This window comes from Girardinichthys multiradiatus, chromosome 7, assembly GCF_021462225.1.
Source record: "Girardinichthys multiradiatus isolate DD_20200921_A chromosome 7, DD_fGirMul_XY1, whole genome shotgun sequence".
In the NCBI taxonomy this organism is placed as follows: Eukaryota; Metazoa; Chordata; class Actinopteri; order Cyprinodontiformes; family Goodeidae; genus Girardinichthys; species Girardinichthys multiradiatus.
Window position 1 is genome coordinate 47150109 of NC_061800.1, and position 23450 is coordinate 47173558.

A 23450-nucleotide genomic window follows, 5' to 3' on the forward strand; every position below is an offset into this window, starting at 1 on the left:
ACACCAAATTCTTAACAATAAATACAAGTATAAAAATAAAAACAGCATACAGTACAGACCAAACGTTTGGACACACCTTCTCATTCAAAGAGTTTTCTTTATTTTCATGACTATGAATATTGTAGCTTCACACTGAAGTCATCAAAACTATGAATTAACACATGTGGAATTATATACTGAACAAAAAATTGTGAACTGAAAATATGTCTTATATTCTAGGTTCTTCAAAGTAGCCACCTTTTGCTTTGATTACTGCTCCGCACACTCTTGGTATTCTGTTGATGAGCTTCAAGAGGTCGTCACCTGAAATGGTTTTCACTTCACAGGTGTGCCCTGTCAGGTTTAATAAGTGGGATTTCAAGCCTTATAAATGGGGTTGGGACCATCAGTTGTGTTGTGCAGGAGGTGGATACAGTACACAGCTGATAGTCCTACTGAATAGACTGTTAGAATTTGTATTATGGCAAGAAAAAAGCAGCTAAGTAAAGAAAAACGAATGGCCATCATTACTTTAAGAAATGAAGGTCAGTCAGTCCGAACAATTGGGAAAACTTTGAAAGTGTCCCCAAGTGCAGTCGCAAAAACCATCAAGCGCTACAAAGAAACTGGCTCACATGAGGACCGCCCCAGGAAAGGAAGACCAAGAGTCACCTCTGCTGCGGACGATAAGTTCATCCGAGTCACCAGCCTCAGAAATCGCAGGTTAACAGCAGCTCAGATTAGAGAACAGGTCAATGCCACACAGAGTTCTAGCAGCAGACACATCTCTAGAACAACTGTTAAGAGGAGACTGTGTGAATCAGGCCTTCATGGTAAAATAGCTGCTAGGAAACCACTGCTGAGGACAGGCAACAAGAAGAAGAGACTTGTTTGGGCTAAAGAACACAAGGAATGGACATTAGACCAGTGGAAATCTGTGCTTTGGTCTGATGAGTCCAAGTTTGAGATCTTTGGTTCCAACCACCGTGTCTTTGTGCGGCGCAGAAGAGGTGAACGGATGGACTCTACATGCCCACCGTGAAGCATGGAGGAGGAGGTGTGGTGGTGCTTTGCTGGTGACACTGTTGGGGATTTATTCAAAATTGAAGGCATACTGAACCAGCATGGCTACCACAGCATCTTGCAGCGGCATGCTATTCCATCCGGTTTGCGTTTAGTTGGACCATCATTTATTTTTCAGCAGGACAATGACCCCAAACACACCTCCAGGCTGTGTAAGGGCTATTTGACCAAGAAGGAGAGTGATGGGGTGCTGCGCCAGATGACCTGGCCTCCACAGTCACTGGACCTGAACCCAATGGAGATGATTTGGGGTGAGTTGGACCGCAGAGTGAAGGCAAAAGGGCCAACAAGTGCTAAGCATCTCTGGGAACTCCTTCAAGACTGTTGGAAAACCATTTCAGGTGACTACCTCTTGAAGCTCATCAACAGAATACCAAGAGTGCGGAGCAGTAATCAAAGCAAAAGGTGGCTACTTTGAAGAACCTAGAATATAAGACATATTTTCAGTTGTTTCACACTTTTTTGTTCAGTATATAATTCCACATGTGTTAATTCATAGTTTGATGCCTTCAGTGTGAAGCTACAATATTCATAGTCATGAAAATAAAGAAAACTCTTTGAATGAGAAGGTGTGTCCAAACTTTTGGTCTGTACTGTACGTGTAACATCATACAACATAAAAGCAATACAAATTTCCTGATTAATGTTTTTCAAAATAAAAGTCTTGCCACAGCGGTTTGTATGAAGATTATCGTGGACACTGTTGATGGAGCTAGTCATATTTTTTTTATTTCTAATTGCACAACTTTAAGACACTAGAATTTACGGTGGCTCAGATGATTTAAATACAAATGACATAACACAACGACAGGTAATAATGCTTGCAATAATGTGGGGTGTTTTTTGTATTTTGTTGAACTGTGTGGGTCACCTTAAGAACTGATACACACATGGTGACATATGCGGCATCCATAATTGCATGTGACATCACATCTCCTTCTTTGTATATGTAACAGGATTGTGATTGTTTCTTTTTTTAGGAATATGGTCAAAATTCATTATTTTTCCATCTAATGTTCTGTTTGTTTAATAAAAGGTTTTATTTAGCTAAACTAAAAACAATTTCTTCAATTTTTAAGGTTATGTTTTGGGTAAAGTCAATGCATTCTTGTTGCATACAAAGCTCCTATTTGTTTGCTTATAGTGCCCCCTTGTGGCTCATCTGACGAGCCGGAAGTCACCAGCTCGTCAGATGATCTGAACTTAGAACCAGGAGCTATGTGTGCTAACAGGGGCAGAATCAGCCCAGAGATCTGAATGAAGCGTGTCTTTCCATCAGTCTGCTGATGAGGAATACACGCACAGGTCCCTTCATGGTAGCAGGCTGTTCCCATTAAAATTATATTGGGAAAAACCACAAAAGAATTGCATTGCAGCCTGCAGTTTGGACGTAGCCTTCGTCTCTTCAGCTCCACTCAGTCACACAGCTGTTACCCACTCTGGGAATTAGTTTCTAATCTTTCTTGCTCCACCAATCAAATCTCCCTCGTATTTTATCCCCCGGTTTTCAGTCACTCTTTTCTAGTTTCCACTTTGGTTTCTGGTCCTGATGCTACGGAGCCCGCGAGAGGACATGGGTATTTTTTTTTTTTTTCTTTTGCATTCGCTCGCAAAAGTTGTTAATCACCTTGAGAAAGCGGTGCATTTTGGAACAGCAGCACAGATGACAAACACTGCTCACAAAACAAACACTGATATGTCATTGATATGGTTTATTTGTCATATGTAGGTTAACATGCAGTCAACAATGCGATTAAATGTTTAGGATAAGAAGAACCGTTCAAATCACGATAAAAACAAAAGCACTAATGGCGTACAAAAAAGAGTACACATCATGCAGCAGTAATGAGCAAACAAAGTGTCACAGATGTGGTTTCGTGCAGTTTTACTGTCCAGAGTTCAGCAGTTTGACAGCATGTGGATTTTAGTCTGAAGATCCTTTTATTTAAGGCCGATTTCAAAATAAAAGTCAATAAAGCCCAAAAACGGGTATAGTGTTTGTCCCATTTTTGCAGTTATCTGATTTGGAAACTATCCCACAAAGTATTGCGAGATAACGTAAAGACTAGTGCGTGGGAACGCCAAAAAAAAAGAAATTCCCTCATATCCCCTCGCGGGCTCCATAGATACATTCTTATTGATCCAGATTCTTTTTTAAGTTCCTGACTTTAAGTTCTCATATTATTCTTTCTGCCTCCAGTCTGCATTTGGGTCCTTTCAAGCCTTAAATATCGACACTGGTTGCTTGATATATGATACAGTGGGGGGAACAAGTATTTGATACACTGCCGATTTTGCCGGTTTTCCCACTTGCAAAGCATGAAGAAGCCTTTCATTTTTATAATAGGTACTCCTCCACTGTGAGTGATGGAATATAAAACAAAAATCCAGAAAATCATAATGTGTGGTTTTTAAGTAATTCGTTAGCATTTTATTGCATGACATAAGTATTTGATACATCAGAAAAATAAGATATTTGGTACAGAAACCTTTGTTTGCAATTCCAGATATCCAACATTTCCTGTAGTTCTTGATGAGGTTTGCATTCACTGTGGCAGGGATTATGGATAATATGGACTTTCAGCTCCCTCCAAAGATGTTCGATTGGGTTCAGGTCTGGAGACCGGCTAGGTCCCTCCAGGACCATGAAATGCTTCTTACGGAGACACTCCTTCGTTGCCCTGGCTGTGTGCTTCGGGTCGTTGTCCTGCTGGAAGACCCAGCCATGACCCATCTTCAATGCCCTTACTGAGGGAAGGAGGTTGTTGGCTAAGCTCTCCCAATACATGGCCCCATCCATCCTCCCCTCAGTACCTTCTGTCCCCTTTGCAGAAAAGCATCCTCAGAGAATGATGTTTCCACCTCCATGCTTCACGGTAGGAAAGGTGTCCTTGGGGTTGTACTCATCCTTCTTCTTCAAACACGGTGAGTGGAGTTTAGTCCAAAAAGCTCAATTTTTGTCTCCTCAGACCACATGACCTTCTCTCTTTCCTCCTCTAGGTCATCCAGATGGTCATTGGCAAACTTCAGACAGGCCTGGACCTGCGCTGGCTTGAGCGGGGTGACCTTGCATGTGCTGCAGGATTTTAATCTATGGCGTCGTAGTGTGTTACTAATGGTCTTCTTTGAGACTGTGGTCCCAGCTCTATTCAGGTCATTGACAAGGTCTGATCCAGACCAGATCCCCCAGACCTGATCCCTCACCTTGCTCATGATCACTGATGCCCCATGAGGTAAGATCTTGCATGGTGCCCTAGACCGAGGGAGTTTGATCGTCATCTTGAACTTCTTCCATTTTCTTATCGGTTGCTGTCTTCTCACCAAGCTGCTTGGCTATTTTCTTGTAGCCCATCTTGTACAGGTCTACTATTTTATCCCTGATGTCCTCAAACAGCTCTCTGGTCTTGGCCATTGTGGAGAGGTTGGAGTTTGTCTGATTGAGTGTGTGGACAGGTGTCTTTTATACAGATAACGGGTTCAACAGGTGCTGTTTATACAGGTAATGAGTGGAGAACAGGAGGGCTTCTTAAAGAAGAACCATACAGGCCTGTCGGAGCTGGGATTCTTACTGGTTGTCAGGTGATCAAATACTTGTTCTCCCCATAGTGTATGAATATGAAAAACAGATTGTTATTTTATTACCTCATTAATGTAGTAAATTTGGTGTACACAAACTTACGGGAATATCTGTAGAACCATAAAGCCTTTAAAATTGATTGCACTAAAATAATTGTCTTCCTTTTAAAACAGAAACACTGGTACTTCTATTCTCATAGTTTGAGCCTCACCTTCAGTCAGTAATATGACAGAAGGTAGGACCCTGTCAATGTGTTTACCTAACAGAGCTGGCTGTTAAAGGATCCCGATGTTCATGTAGATAATATCCAATGGTCATTTCAGCCCCAGTAGTAAACCCAGCAAACGCTACTATGATCTTACATTCTGTGTGTGGCTTCTTGTTTGCTTTCTTTGCCTTACCTGGACTCTTACTTGGGGATCTGGTGTTCCGATGCCCACCCTGCACCGCGCAGAGTCTCGATGCATGTCCTAAGGTCACCATGTGTCTAGAGATAGTGAGGGAGCCGGGTTGCGGTTGCTGCCCTGTGTGTGCCCGGATGGAGGGGGAGCTCTGTGGGGTCTACACGCCGAGGTGCTCCAGCGGCCTGAGATGCTACCCCAGCATGGACGCCGAGTTACCCCTGCAGCAGCTCATCCAGGGCTTCGGCCAGTGCGGGCAAAAGGTCGAACAGGACATAACAGGTGTGGACGGGCAGGAGACAAATGGTAAGGCCTTTTAAAAGAGAGTCCTCCTTCTATTATTAGAGGTGATAAATGTTCATGTTTTGTTAGAAATGTGCCAGACCAGATTCTGTGTTTCCTTTGGATGGACATGTTTTAGTAGCTTCATTGTTCTGGCTTTTTAGATAAAACTTCTGAATGCAGCTTGTGCAGCTCTGACAGTAACTATACTGCAGACGGCAGCATATCTAAGAAACAAAAACGTGTAGATCACATTCAACCACAAATATTATTTTATGGAAGTGCTGACCCATTTTATTCAGTTCTTTTGATTCATTCTATTATTTATATACATACTTCTATTGTACATTTAATTATTTTACATAATTAAGTTACTTATTTCATTACTTATTAACCATTTACAGCAATCGCTCTTCCTAATCAAGTATGTGGTGAGACTGCCAGTAAGAGCTGATCTGTTTATGGTGTTTTGATTGGACTTAAATGGTTGCTGTAAAATTATTTATTGCAGTGAAGAGTTGACTGAGCATGCATGTAGCGACAGTGGAGAGGAAAAACTCCCTTTTAACAGGAAGAAACCTCCAGCAGAACCAGAACCAGGCTCATTGTGAGCGGCCATCTGCCACGACCAACTGGGGGTTAGAGAACAGAGCAGAGACACAAAGAGAACAAAGAAGCACTGATCCAGGAGTACTTTTTATGGGAAGGAAAAGTAAATGTTAATGGATGTAGCTCCTTTAGTTGTTTCACCTAGAAAGAAAGAACAGATAAACTCTGATCCAGTTTTCAAGGTTAGAGTCTGAAAGAGAGCACATAGAGTTTGTTACATTAAAGCTCAGTCAGTAGCCATGTCTAGGAGAGAGAAAGGGTTAAACACTAAAAGACAGGGCTATGTGGATCATCTGTAGAAGGTGAGCATTAAGTTGTTGCCAGCAGAAGCTTGGACGATGCCCCTCTCCAGAAAGGTGTCACAGGTAGACACAGAGTCAGGCCAGGTGTAGCTTCTAGGAAGAGAAAAGAGAGAGAACATAAAGTTATAAACTGAAATAACAGCAAATAATGCAAAACTGGAGAGTAGTATGAGAATGTAGCAGACAGAGTGAAAGTGATCATTATGTCCTCCTGCGGCCTAAGCCTATAGCAGCATAACTACAGAGATAGCTCAGGATAACCTAAGCCACTCTAACTATAAGCTTTATCAAAATGGAAAGTTTTAAGCCTAGTCTTAAAAGTAGACAGGGTGTCTGCCTCATCATGACACCTGTTAGTGGGTGGTATGTCAGACACTAGGTGAACAGTTTGTGTTCAGTGTCGATGTGCTAGAAGCAGAAAAAATGACAGAGACCAAACCATTATGGATCAGTGACTGGGTCATTGCTTCTACAAAACTGTGGCCCCTGTGGGGTGTTCTCGTTCTGCAGGCATCAGTATCTATCAGAAATGGTCTGATGCAGGAACAGAGTGGGGAAAGGGCCATGGTTCACTGATGCAGGTAAGGAGTGAAGCTGGAAGGTGTGGTCCAATCCAAAACTCAATTTACTTTAGTTTAAATAGCTGACAAAGTCAATGGCGGTTCTGAAGAAAATGTTATAGACCGAACATCACAGTGTTGTGTATTGGGCTGCATATATAGCTGCAGATCAGTCAGGGTGCCCATGCTGACCCATTTCCACCACAGAACATGCAATAATGGGAATGTGAACATCCAAACTGGAATCACGCCAATGGAAGAAGGTTAGCCTGATTTGATGAAACACATAGATTGTTAGGTGTCTGACTTTCACCTGCCTGGGGAACGCATGGCGCCAGGATGTACTGGGAGGAGAAAGCAGGCCGGCAGAGGCAGTTTGATGGTTCGGGCCATGTTCTGCTGGGAAATCATAGGTCCTACCATCCATGTGGGTGTGACTTTAAAACACATAACAAACCTAAGCACTGATTAAGATCATGAAACCATGGAAAAAGTGTTGGCTTTAGCCTCTTTCAGCAGGATAATGCTCCCTACCACAAACAAAAAGTGGTTCAATGGTTTGAGGAGAACCACAACCAGGGTGATGTGTTGACTTGTCCTTCAAATTTCCTAGATCCAAATCTAATAGAGCATCGGTGGGATGTTCTAGGGTCTAATCCGGTCCAATCCATCAATAATCCACCTTGCAGCTTACAGACCTTAACGAATCCTTTTGCGGCAACTTCCGTGGTCTGAGTCTGCACCTCGATGGGTCATGGATGTTTTGGTTCCATTAGGGGGACCAACACACAGTTGCTCATTACATTATACTGTGTTGATGTATATTGCATCAAGTACGTTGGTCAAAATAAATCATAACGCCCTAGAGCCTGAGCAACTGATCCAGCAAACATTAAACATTAGCATTTGTGGTGCTCATTTCTAGAAAGCTTATAAAGCCTTACTATTTTTCTCTACAGTTTATTAGTAAAAGAATGGCCATGCTTACAAAATATCACTCAGACATTGAAATATGTCTTATAGTTTCCTTTTTTAGATGCCACCTACATAAACATATCAGCTCTCACCCAAACCAAATAACCATAAAAGCCTGCAACAGCCCAGAAATGTCAAGTGTTGTTTCACAAATTAAAGTGAGAGGGGACAAAGTGTCAGTATTGATTGGTGAAAGCTAATATTGACGTATGTAATGCTTCTGGCAGGCAACTGCAAATCCATATCGGTGACCGTGAACAAGCAGTGAACCCACCTCAAGCCCCTTGTTTTGAAAGGGCTCACAGTGCTGGAGAGTTCAGTAGAAAGACATAAATTCCTGTGAGCAGATCCAAGAGTAAAACACGCATGCAGGAAATATGGATTATGAACTCCAAAGACAGTTTGTTGTTAGGAAACATTTCCATGGCAGTAGTTACTCAATCTCATTTCTTTTTGCTTATTTATGCTGTGGCATTGAACTGAAATATTTTCACGCAAAGGAGGAGAGTAAAGATGTGAACTTTTGTCTTCTCTTCTGTCTTTTTGACTCCAAGCCACAAGTAAAGAAGATTTAATAGTAGAGAATAAAAAATCTGCCTTATGGTATCTTGTGTAACTGTACCTGATGACATTATTGATTTTTCTGCATTCTCTGTTTGACTTCCCATCTTCTGTGTGCCAACCACAGAAACCAGCTGAAAACAAATCATTTCAGGCTGCGGTTTGCTCTCAGTTCATGTTCAGCTTGGCTTGTTTTGTTTTTTGAAGCATGCTTTATAGGGAGTTTTAACCTCTGCTTGTTTTATTCCCCAAAAGAGCACCTTGCTGATGTTTTTTTCATTGCTCAATGATGTTAATTGCTCACATCTGAATGATTAGATGTCCACTTTGGTTCGTCTGTGAAATACATGAAAATTTGACAACAGCCCAATGTTTATACACTGCTCTATGTCATTTTTGCTGTCTCAGCATGAACTACTGTAGTATGGAAAGATACGTTACCAGTGGTGATCCACAAAAATCAGAGTTTCTGGACAAAGGAAATGAATTCACTGTCTGTCCGGAGGAGCTGCAGCCACACGCCAGGTGTGGCGCATCTGTCAGCAACACAGATACATCATCGTACAACAATATTTGTATTAGCTGTCAACATTTCAACATGTACAGTATTTATGCAAGGAAGGTGTGTCAAGGAATGCATACTCTTCGCTTAGCAAGACTCTGTTATTCTTCCTTAATTGAAAAGCTAAAACTTTATACTTTTTCTGCTGCCAGAAGCATCAGGTTCTGTCCGTTTACTCTGGAGAGCTAAAAAAACACTTGAGGATCTGTTGGCCAGGGTGGCTGAACTTGGAGCATCAAATCCAGCTACCTTTTGAAGAACAAAGAGGAAATATTTTTCGAAGTGGCACCACGACAGATAGCAGACTCAGGCTTCAGTCTCTGCTTGATATAACAGACACATCCTCCATGAAGATGGAAAAACAAGTTGCTGTCTTTATCTCAAACATGCTTTTCAGTTTCTTTGTTTCTGCATTGCATGCTGTAAACACGTGTTTCATTAAGCCACAGACTTATTTAAAGTCAGATTCATAACTATAACATATTTTCCTATTAAACTGAGATGTCAGAATCTCCCAGATTTGAGTAAGTGGGAAAGTTGTACGTTAGCAATCTAAAACGGCAAACACATTTAAAATGTCTAAAACCTATCTAAAGTGGCTAATACACATGTAAAATTGCTAAAATACATCTAATATGCATCATTTTCCTGCAGGCTATTCTCTGCTGGAACTTGCTCGTCTCCTTCGCTCACACTCTCCGCTCTTTAATTACTCCAAGCATGTAATGCTGAACAAAGAATATGTGAAAGGTGAAGCTATAACTGATCACTTTGGGTCGCAGTTAGCATGTAGTTGTCTGCTGATCTGAGAAAACCTCCCCATGGCTTGCTGTCTTTCCTCTTTCACTGTCTTTTCATCTATAAGCAGTTTGTTGAGAAGTAAGATTTTCTATATAGTTGCTTTTTTCCTAAATTTAACATCATAGGTTAAATCACCATCATCCCGGTTCCCAAGAAACCCACCATCCTAGGATTAAATGACTACAGGCCTGTAGCCCTGACGTCTGTGGTCATGAAATCCTTTGAGCGGCTGGTGTTGAAGCACCTGATAGACATCCAAGGCCCCCTGCTGGACCCCCTGCAGTTTGCTTACCGAGCAAACAGGTCAGCAGATGATGCTGTTAACTTAGGTCTACACTTCATCCTGCAACACCTCGACCACCCAGGGACGTACGCCAGGATCCGGTTTGTAGACTTCAGCTCGGCCTTCAACACCATCATACCAGACATCCTCCACCAGAAGCTCACCCAGCTCAACATCCCAGCCTCCACCTGTCAGTGGATCAACAGCTTCCTGACGGACTGACAGCAGCAGGTGAGACTGGGGAGCATCTTCTCCCGAACCAGATCAATAAGTACTGGTGCCCCCCAGCGGTGTGTTCTATCCCCACTCCTCTTCTCTCTGTACACAAATGACTGCACCTCATCGGACTCGTCCGTGAAACTCCTTAAGTTTGCAGATGACACCACTGTTATTGGACTGATCCAGGATGGTGATGAGTCTGCATACAGACAGCAGGTGGATCAGCTGGTACACTGTTGCGGTCAGAACTACATTGAACTCAACCCACTCAAGACTGTGGAAATGGTGGTGGACTGTTGGAGAATACCACCCACATACACCCCCCTCACCATCCTCAACAACACTGTATCGGCCGTGGACCACTTCAAGTTCTTAGGAACCACCATCTCTGAGGACCTGAGATGGTCCTCCCACATAGACACTGTTCGAAAGAAGGCCCAGCAGAGACTGTACTTCCTGAGGCAACTCAAGAAGTTCAACCTTCCACAGGAGCTGCTGGTCATCTTCTCCACTGCCATCATTCAATCTGTCCTGTCTTCATTCATCTCAGTGTGGTTTGGATCATCCACCAAACAGGACAGGTCCAGACTGCAACGAATAATCAGGACTGCAGAGAGAATAATCAGAGCTGACCTTCCCTCCATCCAGGACTTATACAGGTCAAGGGTCAAGAAAAGAGCTGCTAAAATCTCTGCAGACCCCACACACCCTGCACATAAACTGTTTACAGTTTTACCTTCAGGTGGCGCTACAGAGCACTGGTCACTAAAACCAGCCGCCACAGAGACAGTTTCTTCCCCCAGGCTGTTTCTCTGTTGAACATTCAATAGAGTACAAATGCACCTTTTTATTATTATATATGTGTATATGGTATATTGTAAATTTGTATATTCTGTAATGCAAAAACAAAACCAAAGAGCAAAATGTACCGGAGTCAAATTCCTTGTTTGTTTGTACGAACTTGGCAATAAAGCTGATTCTGATTCTGATTCTGATTGATTCTAATTCTGATAGCCATATGCACTAACCCAGGGTGCCCAGGTACAGACCTCTGCAGATACTATCCTGCAACGTTTAGCACTGCTGATGAAATCAGATATGTTGGAGCAGGGATGCATCGAAAGGTTACAGTATAGTAGCTCTCAAGAACTGAACTTTGGCATTCCTGCACTAACCAATCATGTCCTTACAGATTTTGGTTTTTATATGACTAAAAAATGACTGGGTGTGGAACAGTAATGCTTCCTCTGGCCACTCAGAGATCCATCTTACATTATGGAAATGATTCCTGCAGTGACCCTCTAACTATCAAAAGCTGTTGCTTGAAGACAGATTTCAACATGAACTCTCTGGTTGCAGAAAGATAAACAGACATGAGAGAGAAGCAAAGCCAGAGCCAATACACTTTACACCAGGGTTCCCCTACTAAAATAACAGGATGTCCACTACCTCCATCATCCACTTTGGGGTCCGAACATTTTAAATCAATTGACAAAAATATTTTCTCTCATTTTTATTTGACATTTAATTAACACACGTATTTGTTTTTTAACTTCTGATTAATTATTTATATGCCCACAAAGTTTCCTGACCCACATGCAGAACGACACAATGGAGACAAGTAAACGTTTTCAAAAGGTTTATTTACACCACAGAGGTAAACAAGAGACTGGGATCAGGGTTTCTGTGAAGGAGATGCGCAGTTAGTGGAGTATTTCCAGGGGAGGTTGATCAGAAGTAATATTAGAAAGGGGTGGCTGCTTACGGTTTGGATGCGTGGGGTTCGCTCCAAGGTGGGGTAGTGATTCTGGTGGTGAACCTATTGGTGGGTTTAATCTGAAGAGATCAAGTTTAAGAATCTGCTGGTGTGTCAGAGAACGGGCAGGCAGGAGCTGGAGCAGTTAGGTAAAGCGAAGGACGGGTTGTTGGGAGGTTGTCCAGTAAATAAACAATCGTCTATGAAGTTGCAGAGGTTAGTCAGCTTCTTAGACCTGGTGGATGTAATAGAGGCAAGCTTAGGCAGGCAGGGTTCGAAGACTTTCTAAGTTCACTAGGAATTACAAACTTGGACTTGCGATTCGGAAGGCTTGACCTTACCAGTAATCTGGACCATCAGGCGAAGAATGGTCGACCAGCAGCTCCTTTTAAACACTACAGCCGATGATTGTTTGCAATTGTGCAGCTCTCAGCTGTGCACCATGCCTACCAGCAGATCTCAACAGAAACACACAACCACACAGGCTCACACACAGTCGTGGCAAAACACACTTTCAATGACACAATCGAGCTGGGTCTGTACATCTTGGTATAGCAGTTCTGCTCTCCTTGTTGTACTTGATTCAGGAATGGCAATTAAGTTTACCTTTTCCTTATGTGATGGAAGTTAAAAGGAAAGTGAATGCTACTGTCTATCCATCTTTAAATGTGTGATTTTCACAGTCCATTTTACGTATCTTTGTCATTTAATACTGAGTTTTTGTCAGACCAACATGGAGATGAACAGTCGGGGCAGCATGGTGAGTTGAAGAGCCTGTCCTAAATAATAATAAGAAACTGACTGCAGACTGCAGGTTTACTGGTGGTTCCTAGAGTCTCTAGAAGTAGAATGGGAGGCAGATCCTTTAGTTATCAGGCTCCTCTCCTGTGGAACCAGCTCCCAGTTTTAGTCCGTGAGGCAGACACCCTGTCTACTTTTAAGACTAGGCTTAAAACTTTCCTTTTTAATAAAGCTTATAGTTAGAGTGGCTTAGGTTATCCTGAACTATCTCTGTAGTTATGCTGCTATAGGGTTAGGCTGCTGGAGGACATACTGACCACCTTCCCCCTCTTTGCTACATTCTCATACTACTCTCCAATTTTGCATTATTTGCTGTTATTTCAGTTTTTAACTTTGTTCTCTCTCTTTTTTCTCTTCCTAGAAGCTACACGTGGCCTGACTCTGTGTCTACCCGTGACACCTTTCTGGAGAGGGGCATCGTCCAAGCTTCTGCTGGCAACAACTTAATGCTCACCTTCTACAGATGATCCACTTGGCCCTGTCTTTCAGTGTTTAACCCTTTTTCTCTCCTAGACATGGCTACTGACTGAGCTTCTATTCTGATTAACTCTATGTTCTCTCTCTCATACTCTAAACTTGAAAACTGGCTCAGAGTTTACCTGTTTTTTTCTTCCTAGATGAAGCCACTAAAGGAGCTACATCCACTAACATTTTACTTTTGTCTCCCATAGAAAGTACTCCTGGATCAGTGCTTCTTTGTGTCTCTGCTCTGTTCTCTCAAACCCCCAGTCAGTCTTGGCAGATGGCCGCTCACACTGAGCCTGGTTCTGGTTCTGCTGGAGGTTTCTTCCTGTTAAAAGGGAGTTTTTCCTCTCCACTGTCGCTACATGCATGCTCAGTATGAGGGATTGCTGCAAAGTCAACGCCAGTGACTGTCCACTGTCTCTACATGCTCATCCAGGAGGAGTGAATGCTGCAAGTCACTGACTGGATGCAATCTGCTGGTGTTTCCTTAGATAGAATTTTTTTTTATCCAATTTGAATAAATAACTGAATCTGACTGCACTGTTCAATGGTTAGGATTAATTGGAATGTATGAACCTGACTTGAAATCGTATGATTCGATTGAATTGACATGGTGAAAGATGTGTTGTGCTTATATAAATAAACCTGAATTGAATTGAATTGAATAGAAACAGGAACAAACTTACAAGGGCAACCAGACAGTAAAAACTGACATGGAGCAGATAGCAAACATTAGGAGCCGTTGACAAACAATGAAAACCAGGAGAACTAATGGAGAATGACTAACACAGATGAGCATGGAGAACAGGGAAGTAACAGATAACTAAACAGAATGAATCTAATCAGCCTGATTAAATTGAAAATAAATCAAGTGAAGAACATGGTACTGCAACAAAGGTAAACAGAACTCAAACCCAAAACCTAACAGGCAGATCCAGACCACAGTCTGGCTGCGAAGCTCAAGTCGAGGACAAAGGTGTCGTATGTCCATACAGTTCATGGGACTGTGACAACAGTAACCGCAGACTCTCTCTGCAAGATGCACATCTGGATGTTTAAAGTAGAAATCAATCTATTAAAACTGACCATTAAAGCTGAAGCTGCACATTTTTAAACACATTTGTTTCTTTGCCAAAACGTTCATCATGAGGTCAATACACAACAGCAGACCAACCCGTGGCTCAGCAGACACATGTACTATATGATGATGTGGTGGCACTGTCTCCTCTCAGCTACAGTGTTGTGAAAAAACTACTTTTCCCCCCTTGTCTTGCTTTTTCACTTTTTTAATAACAGACAAAGATAACACGAGTAAATACAGAAAAGCTCATTTGTACACATTTTTTTACATGATGATTTAATACAGAAAAGCTCATTTTTACACATTTTATTACATGATGATTTAATGTATTAAGGGAAACCAACCTGACCCTCTGTAAAAAAGTAATTACCCCCTAAACCTAATAAATGGTTGTTCCACCCTTGGTAGCAACAGCTGCCACCAAATGTTTGTGTTAACTGGCAATTAATCTTTTACTGTGGAGGAATATTGGTCCACTCTGCATTGCGGAATTGTGTTAATTCAGCAACCTCGGAAGGTTTTCCAGCATGAACAGCCTGTTTAAGCATCTCAACTGAATTTAAGCCCAGAATTTGACTAGGCCACTCCAACACTTCTTTTCTGAGGCATTCAAAGGTTGAGATGCTGGTCTGCTTTGGATCAGTGTTCTGCTGCATAACCTAAGTGAGCGTGAGGCCACAAACAGATGGACGGACATTTTCCTTCGGGTTTTTCTGCTAGAGAGCAGAATTTGTGGTTCCATTACTTGCAGCAAGTCGTTCACAGGTCAACCACACTACCAGCACCCTGTTTGACTGCAGCTCTGATGTTCTTTTTCTGAAATGCTGTGTTAGTTTTTTCACCGGATATAATTGCACATCTGCCAAAATGTCCACTTTTATACCATCAGTCCACAGAACTGCAGCATCGCAGTCATAAAATCACATAAAAGTAGCCAGCCTTTTATACAGATGAGATAAACAAGTTCCCAAAGCGGAGGTCCAGAGCCTCTATGTTGGTTACTAAAGACCAAAATCAGCATCTTGTGATGAGCTCAATTCAATTAAATATGATTTCTAAGCATTTTTATGGCACTGTTACAAGAACAAACTCTGTCAGAAATGGGTAGAAATAATCTGATTAGTAATGCACCAACCAATCAGCTAGTAATGGAAATATATGTTTCATCAAAATACAGCAAAATCTGTTTTTTCCTCCTTCATTGAATGTATTGAAATGATTTAAAACTGCTACATCTATCAGGAACTGTGCTGCATAGTTTTACTTTAATGGTGAGTCATTGTTTCAGTTTATTCTCTGGATTTAAACGCTTGCACAAATGAATTGGTATGAGTTCAGCGTCATTAGATCAGTAAAAGCCTGCATCTCTGAAGTGTACTGGTTGCTGACGTTGTTTGTGTTTAACTGGTGAAATAGAAATGCTTCATAGATGGAGAAAATGATCGAGTTAATCAGTAAGGTTCTTGATTTATTGTCTGTCTACATCTCAGTCCTCACCTATGGTGATGAGATCATGAAGGATGTCCTGGGAACAAGCAGCTAAAATAAGCTTCTTCTGTAGGGTGGCTGGGCTCTGCCTTAGAGACAGAGTGATGAGCTCCATCATGCTTAGGCGAGCTCAGAGTGGAGCTGCTGCTTCTCCACATCAAAAGCAGTTAGTTGAGGTGGTTCAGTCATTAGATTAGGATGCTCCCTGCGGGCCTTGAAAGTATCCTGATCAAATGCCTTCTACAGGGAGCTTTTCCAGGTACATTAGATTAGGAAGAGAACCTTAGGACACACCAGAATTCACTGGAGGTGCTACACAACACTTCTGCTTATGGAACACCTTGGGATCGCCCAAGATTACCTGGAAAGTGTTCCTGGGGAGAGGAGCATCTGGGTTTCCTTTCTGGACTCCTTCTTTCCTCAAGCTGATCAATGATAAATAGGAGTAGATGGACGGACGGATGGATGGAAGTTTACTCTTACAGTCTTTATTTTGTGGGCCATGAGCTGAAAGGTTTGGGAACACTTGAGTTAACCTGAGAAGATAAGTTCTCATATTGTGAAAATTTTGCAGCTGGTTTTAAGTGGACCCGTGCATCTTTTCCTCCCTGCAGCGACCATCACCTTTCAGTCTGATATTTAATGTAATGGTGATGTCTTACTTGGGTGTGAAAAGGGCGTAAGTGAGAATGTGGTGGTCGACTCCAGCTATAAACACTGTCCATGATGGTCTCCATACCGAGACTATGACCTACAGGTCCTTCTCAAAATATTAGCATATTGTGATAAAGTTCATTATTTTCCATAATGTCATGATGAAAATTTAACATTCATATATTTTAGATTCATTGCACACTAACTGAAATATTTCAGGTCTTTTATTGTCTTAATACAGATGATTTTGGCATACAGCTCATGAAAACCCAAAATTCCTATCTCACAAAATTAGCATATTATTAAAAGGGTCTCTAAACGAGCTATGAACCTAATCATCTGAATCAACGAGTTAACTCTAAACACCTGCAAAAGATTCCTGAGGCCTTTAAAACTCCCAGCCTGGTTCATCACTCAAAACCCCAATCATGGGTAAGACTGCCGACCTGACTGCTGTCCAGAAGGCCACTATTGACACCCTCAAGCAAGAGGGTAAGACACAGAAAGAAATTTCTGAACAAATAGGCTGTTCCCAGAGTGCTGTATCAAGGCACCTCAGTGGGAAGTCTGTGGGAAGGAAAAAGTTTGGCAGAAAACGCTGCACAATGAGAAGAGGTGATCGGACCCTGAGGAAGATTGTGGAGAAGGGCCGATTCCAGACCTTGGGGGACCTGCGGAAGCAGTGGACTGAGTCTGGAGTAGAAACATCCAGAGCCACCGTGCACAGGGGTGTGCAGGAAATGGGCTACAGGTGCCGCATTCCCCAGACCTGGGCTACAGAGAAGCAGCACTGGACTGTTGCTCAGTGGTCCAAAGTCCTTTTTTCGGATGAAAGCAAATTCTGCATGTCATTCGGAAATCAAGGTGCCAGAGTCTGGAGGAAGACTGGGGAGAAGGAAATGCCAAAATGCCAGAAGTCCAGTGTCAAGTACCCACAGTCAGTGATGGTCTGGGGTGCCGTGTCAGCTGCTGGTGTTGGTCCACTGTGTTTTATCAAGGGCAGGGTCAATGCAGCTAGCTATCAGGAGATTTTGGAGCACTTCATGCTTCCATCTGCTGAAAAGCTTTATGGAGATGAATATTTCATTTTTCAGCACGACCTGGCACCTGCTCACAGTGCCAAAACCACTGATAAATGGTTTACTGACCATGGTATCACTGTGCTCAATTGGCCTGCCAACTCTCCTGACCTGAACCCCATAGAGAATCTGTGGGATATTGTGAAGAGAACGTTGAGAGACTCAAGACCCAACACTCTGGATGAGCTAAAGGCCGCTATCGAAGCATCCTGGGCCTCCATAAGACCTCAGCAGTGCCACAGGTTGATTGCCTCCATGCCACGCCGCATTGAAGCAGTCATTTCTGCAAAAGGATTCCCGACCAAGTATTGAGTGCATAACTGTACATGATTATTTGAAGGTTGACGTTTTTTGTATTAAAAACACTTTTCTTTTATTGGTCGGATGAAATATGCTAATTTTGTGAGATAGGAATTTTGGGTTTTCATGAGCTGTATGCCACAATCATCCGTATTAAGACAATAAAAGACCTGAAATATTTCAGTTAGTGTGCAATGAATCTAAAATATATGAATGTTAAATTTTCATCATTACATTATAGAAAATAATGAACTTTATCACAATATGCTAATATTTTGAGAAGGACCTGTACATTTTCGTCAAAAAACTGCTTCGCATGGATTCTGGATTTAAAAGACATGCTGGATATTTTTTGGAGTAAAGATCAAGCTGGAAAGAATGGACAACGGAAAGCTGTAAGTGGCAATATTTTCTGTTGATGGATAGCTGATAACAAGGACAAGGATAACAAGGATGTTTCGGCTAATTGCTATCTTGTGAGGACAGTCAGGTGCAGTGGATTCCTGCTATTTCATACGTGGCTGTTTTGCTCAATATGGATGAACAGGATATTGGAAAGCGGACAGTAAAAATGACTGAAAAGGCTATGGAAGAACACAGGGCTAGACAAATCCAAGCTCGCAGATACAAGTTATCCCAGCTAACTACCTTGAAAGAAAAAATTGAGCAGTTAATGGACAATGATAGAAATGCTGACATGGTAAAAAATAATCTCCGTGTTGATTTTAGTAGACTGCAGCAGGGGTTTTCTGAATTAAACGTAAGTTTAAAACAGTACATGACAGAGGAGGAGTTTTGATCCTAAAATGATCCTAAAATGGATACAATCAATACGTTTTTCTGGAAATGCGAGGATTGGATGAAAGAGGTTTTAAAACGTACTGAAATGGCTGAAAGGTGTGATAAACAGGTAACACCTGAAGACAGTAGGTCAACTTTGTCAAAGTCTACAAGGTGCCGTAAGCATGGGTCACAAAGTGGAAGCGTTTCTTCAATGTCTTCATCCATACGAATAAAGGCAGAAATGGAGCGTGCATCATTACAGGCTAAAGCTGCCACGCTCATAAACAGGCTATGTATGACAGGGTGTAATACCAACATTTTACTGCGCACAATGGGAAAAGAATCTCTTGTGAACACTTCTGTTGTCAGCGGGCTTGAAATCAGTAGCCTGGATGGTGATCAGTACATACAGCTTCCAGAGGTATTTTCACAAGAAACTATTACTGTGGCCAAAGAGAATATTCCCTGTCAGGAAAACATTAATATGTGGCCACACCTGAAGGATGTAAATCTTCCTACAATCAAAGCTGAAGTTGGATTGCTTATAGGAGCAAATGTTCCCAATGGAACCACTACACATAATCAACAGTGTCGGAAATGGACCCTATAGTGTGAGGACCAGGTTAGGATGGACAATAAATGGACCACTCAGAAGTGGAAATGCTTCAGTGCACAAAAATCAACTTACAGAAGTGACTGTTAACAGGATCTCAGTTGCCAGGTTGGAAGAACTTTGGTAGTTGCAGTTCGAACAGGATTTTCCTGACATTGGAAAAGGTGAAGACACAGAAATGTCTAAAGAAGATCTCAAGTTTATTGAGATGGTGTCTCAGTCTTCAAAGCTTGTTGACGGTCATTACACCATTTGCCTTCCTATGAGAAACAAGTCCCGGACTTTGCCAAATAATCAATTTATTGCAGAACAACGTGCATTCAACTTACCAAAAAGGTTTTCTAAAGATGTCAAATTTTATGAGGAATATGTTACTTTCATGGAAAGTCTTATTCAAAAGGGATATGCGGTGAAACTTGATAGAGCTGAAGTTGAATCTGCAGATGGACAAATCTGGTATCTGCCACATCATGGAGTCAGACATCCAGTTAAACAAAAGCTGCGTGTTGTTTTGACTGTGCAGCAGGTTTTGGAGGAACATCATTAAACCAACAGCTTCTTCAAGGTCCAGACTTGACAAGCTCTCTTGTAGGGGTTCTAATGCGCTTTCGACAGGAAGAAGTGGCTGTTATGGCTGACATTGAAGCCATGTTCCATCAAGTTAGAGTGAGCAATGAAGATACAAACCGGCTCAGGTTTCTTTGGTGGCCTGATGGGAATTATGAGCAGGAGCTCATAGAACACAAGATGTTGGTTCACATCTTTGGAGCTACTTCATCACCAAGCATTGCAACATTTGCACTTCAAAAATGTGCAACAGATTTTGAGGAAGAGTTTGGTAATGAAGCTGCTAACACAGTTAGGAAGAACTTTTATGTGGACGGCTGTCTTAAATCCACTGTTGATGAAGACACTGCAATCTCTCTTTGCAATGATTTAAGATGCATGCTTGCAAAGGGTGGATTTCGACTAACAAAATGGTCTAGCAACAGCAAGAAGTTGCTGAGTTCTATTCCTGAAGAGGAAAAGGCCCCAGGGTTTCAGGATTTGGACCTAAATAAGGACAATTTGCCAATGGAGAGGGCATTAGGAATCCAGTGGTGTGCTAAATTCAAAATTAACATCAAAAATAAGCCACACACAAGAAGAGGTCTGCTGTCCCTGGTTAGTTCAGTCTTTGATCCTTTGGGATTCATTGCTCCTGTGGTACTGCCTGCCAAAAGGATCCTGGAGAATCTGTGCCGAGAAAAATATGGATGGGATCAAAATCTCCCAGAAAACATTGTAAGGAACTTTAAACAATGGGCTGAAAGTTTGCAACTTCTAAAAGGCTTTGGAGTTTCCAGATGTGTTAAGGAAAAACAGTTTGGTGCTTCAGTCTTTGCACAGCTACATCACTTTGCTGATGCTAGTGAGGATGCTTATGGAACAGCAAGTTATCTGCTCATGCGCAATGATAAAGGAGATGCTCAATGCACTCTTATGATGGCAAAGGCAAGGATTGCACCAGTTAAGGCTCCAACTATTCCAAGGATGGAACTGACTGCAGCCACAGTAGCAGTTAAAATGGACCAGATTCTCAGGAAAGAAATGGAGTTAGAGCTTAGTGACTCCGTGTTTTGGACTGATAGCACTGCAGTGCTAAAATACTTAAATAGTGAAAGTACAAGGTTCAAGACGTTCGTTGCTAACAGAGTTTCAAAGATTTTAGAAAGCACTAAAACATCACAATGGAGTTATGTCAATACCGCTCTTAATCCAGCCGATCACGTCTCTAGAGGACAGAGTGTTGAAGTGTTTTTGGATTGTAAAAACTGGCTAACAGAACCAGTATTCTTACCGCAGTCCTCAAGATCAGTGGCCAAGAAACCCAGATCCTATGATGGTTGACTTTGATGACCCAAAGGTCAAAAGAATCACTTTCGGACATGTGACTGTTGTTCAAGTACAACAGGATGTAACAGATCAGCTGATGAAACACTTTTCTTCTTGGATAAAGTTACAGCGTGCTGTAGCATGGTTTCTGAAATTGAAAGACCTTCTGAGAGAGCTGACAGCTAGCCATATACAGCTAAACAGCTCTAATAAGAAAGAGAGGAAAGTTCAAGTTCTCAACAGAACTGGCAAAGAAAGGCAGCTAACCTGTGAAGATTTAAAGAAGGCAGAAGCAGAAATTGTGAAACACTGTCAAAGAAAGGAATTTAATGAAGACTTAGCAATGCTGAAGGAACATCATAAGGTAAAAAAGTGCAGCTCACTATACAAGCTTAATCCAGTTTTGCAGGATGGGGTCATTCGTGTAGGAGGAAGGCTGAGTCGAGCAGCTTTGCCACATGATTGTAAGCAGCAAGCCATTCTGCCAAAGGATTCCCACATTACCAGGCTTGTCCTAGGACACATTCATAACATGACAGGTCACACAGGAAGGAATCATATGTTGGCTGAATTACGTCAGAGATATTAGATACTTGGAGCAAACGGAACCATTAGAAAGTTTTTGTCCAAGTGCATCACATGCAGAAGATTGCATAGCAAACCAGGCAACCAACTTATGGCTGACTTGCCAAAATGTTGGGTCCAACCCAATGATCCACCATTCACAAGAGTTGGAGTTGATTATTTTGGGCCGTTCATGGTGAAAAGAGGAACAGGATAGTTAAAAAGATATGGTGTTATTTTTACATGTCTCACCATACGGGCTGTACATTTAGATGTTGCACCATCACTTGACACAGATGCCTCAGTGCTAGGGCTAAGATTTATAGCCAGAAGAGGACAGGTTAAAGAGATGTATTCTGACAATGGAACAAACATTCGAGCCGCTGATTTGGAATTGAAGAAATCTATTAGTGAATGGAACGCAAACAAGATTTCGAAGACGCTGCAGCAAAAAGGTGTTCAGTGGTACTTTAATCCTCCAGCCGGTTCCCACTTTGGAGGAAGCTGGGAGCGTTTGATTCACTCGGTGAGAAAGATTCTGAACACCACTGTTAAGGAGCAGATGTTGGATGAAGATGGGCTCCATACCTTGCTGTGTGAGGCTGAAGCAATCTTGAACAGCAGGCCCATAACAACAGCATCCTCAGATCTGAATGATTTAGAAGCGTTAACACCTAATCATCTGCTTTTACTCAAAGTCAAACCTGATTTACCACCTGGAGTGTTCAACAAAGATGATCAGTACGTTAGACACAGATGGACACAGGTCCAGTATCTTTCGGATGTCTTCTGGAAACGATGGTGTAAGGAATATCTTACCCAACTCCAAGAACGACAGCGATGGTCCACATCAGGAAGAAACTTGCGTGTTGGTGATGTGGTGCTTATTGTTAATGACAGCTCACCCAGAAACTCCTGGCTTCTGGGGAAAGTAACAAAGACGTTTCCTGACAGTAAAGGCTTTGTCCGTCAAGTTAAAGTAAGGACCAAGACCAATGAGCTTTGCCGCCCGGTGACCTCCTTCAAGAATTTGAAGAAGAATAAGGTATTTCGAAGGTCAATGCTTCATTATGGACAATATGGGATAGAACACATTGTTTGAATGTTTTTTTTTTTGTTTTTCTTTAAACAGTTTAGACATTTTGAATAAGAGTTTAAGTAATTGTTCCAAAGATATTGTTAACAATTAGGGGCCGGTGATGTAGGAGCCTAAACTATGTGTTATGCAGGGTGTTCGTTAGTTATGAGGCTGGTAAGATGCTTATTTTGGTCAGATGATGTGGGTGGAGCCTAGGGGAAAGAAGGAAGGTCGAGGTGGAAGACGGAAAAGATGAGGAGTGAAGCCTAACAGTTTTTTGACCTCCCTCCCTCCTTTTTGTTTAACTAACAACATGTGGATAAGTCGCTTTTCCTTATTTTTCTCTTTTGTTGTACATGTTTGGTTCATTAAGTAAACATTTTGAAGCAAGACATCTCTGAGAATTAATTTTTTATATTTCTTGTCGGGATGAGAGACATGCGGGAGGTAATGGGAGCGTCAGGCTCAGGTTTCGTTTAATGAGGATATACACCGCTATTGCCGACACTGCATGTGATGCCATCAGCTCAGTTGTTGCTAAGCTACAGACACAGAACCCCAATGCTTTTGTGGCTATTTCTGGTGATTTTAACCATGCTTCACTCTCTGCTATACTTCCAATGTTTCAACAGTTTGTCAGCTGCTCTACCAGAAAAAACAAAACATTGGATTTGTTTTATGCAAATGTCAAGGACTCACACATCTCTACAGCAAGACCT

General features: G+C 42.0%; 1 protein-coding gene across 1 annotated transcript in view; it reads left to right on the forward strand.

Annotated features, from left to right (window-relative positions):
• Positions 1-4963: 4963 nt before the first annotated feature.
• Positions 4964-23450, forward strand: part of LOC124870847 (insulin-like growth factor-binding protein 2-B) — a 33263-nt gene continuing 14776 nt past the window's right edge. The window contains exon 1 of the mRNA XM_047369672.1: positions 4964-5346. Coding sequence (XP_047225628.1) covers positions 4992-5346 — 355 coding nt within the window. The 5' untranslated portion in view covers positions 4964-4991. The remainder of the gene's footprint in view (positions 5347-23450) is intronic.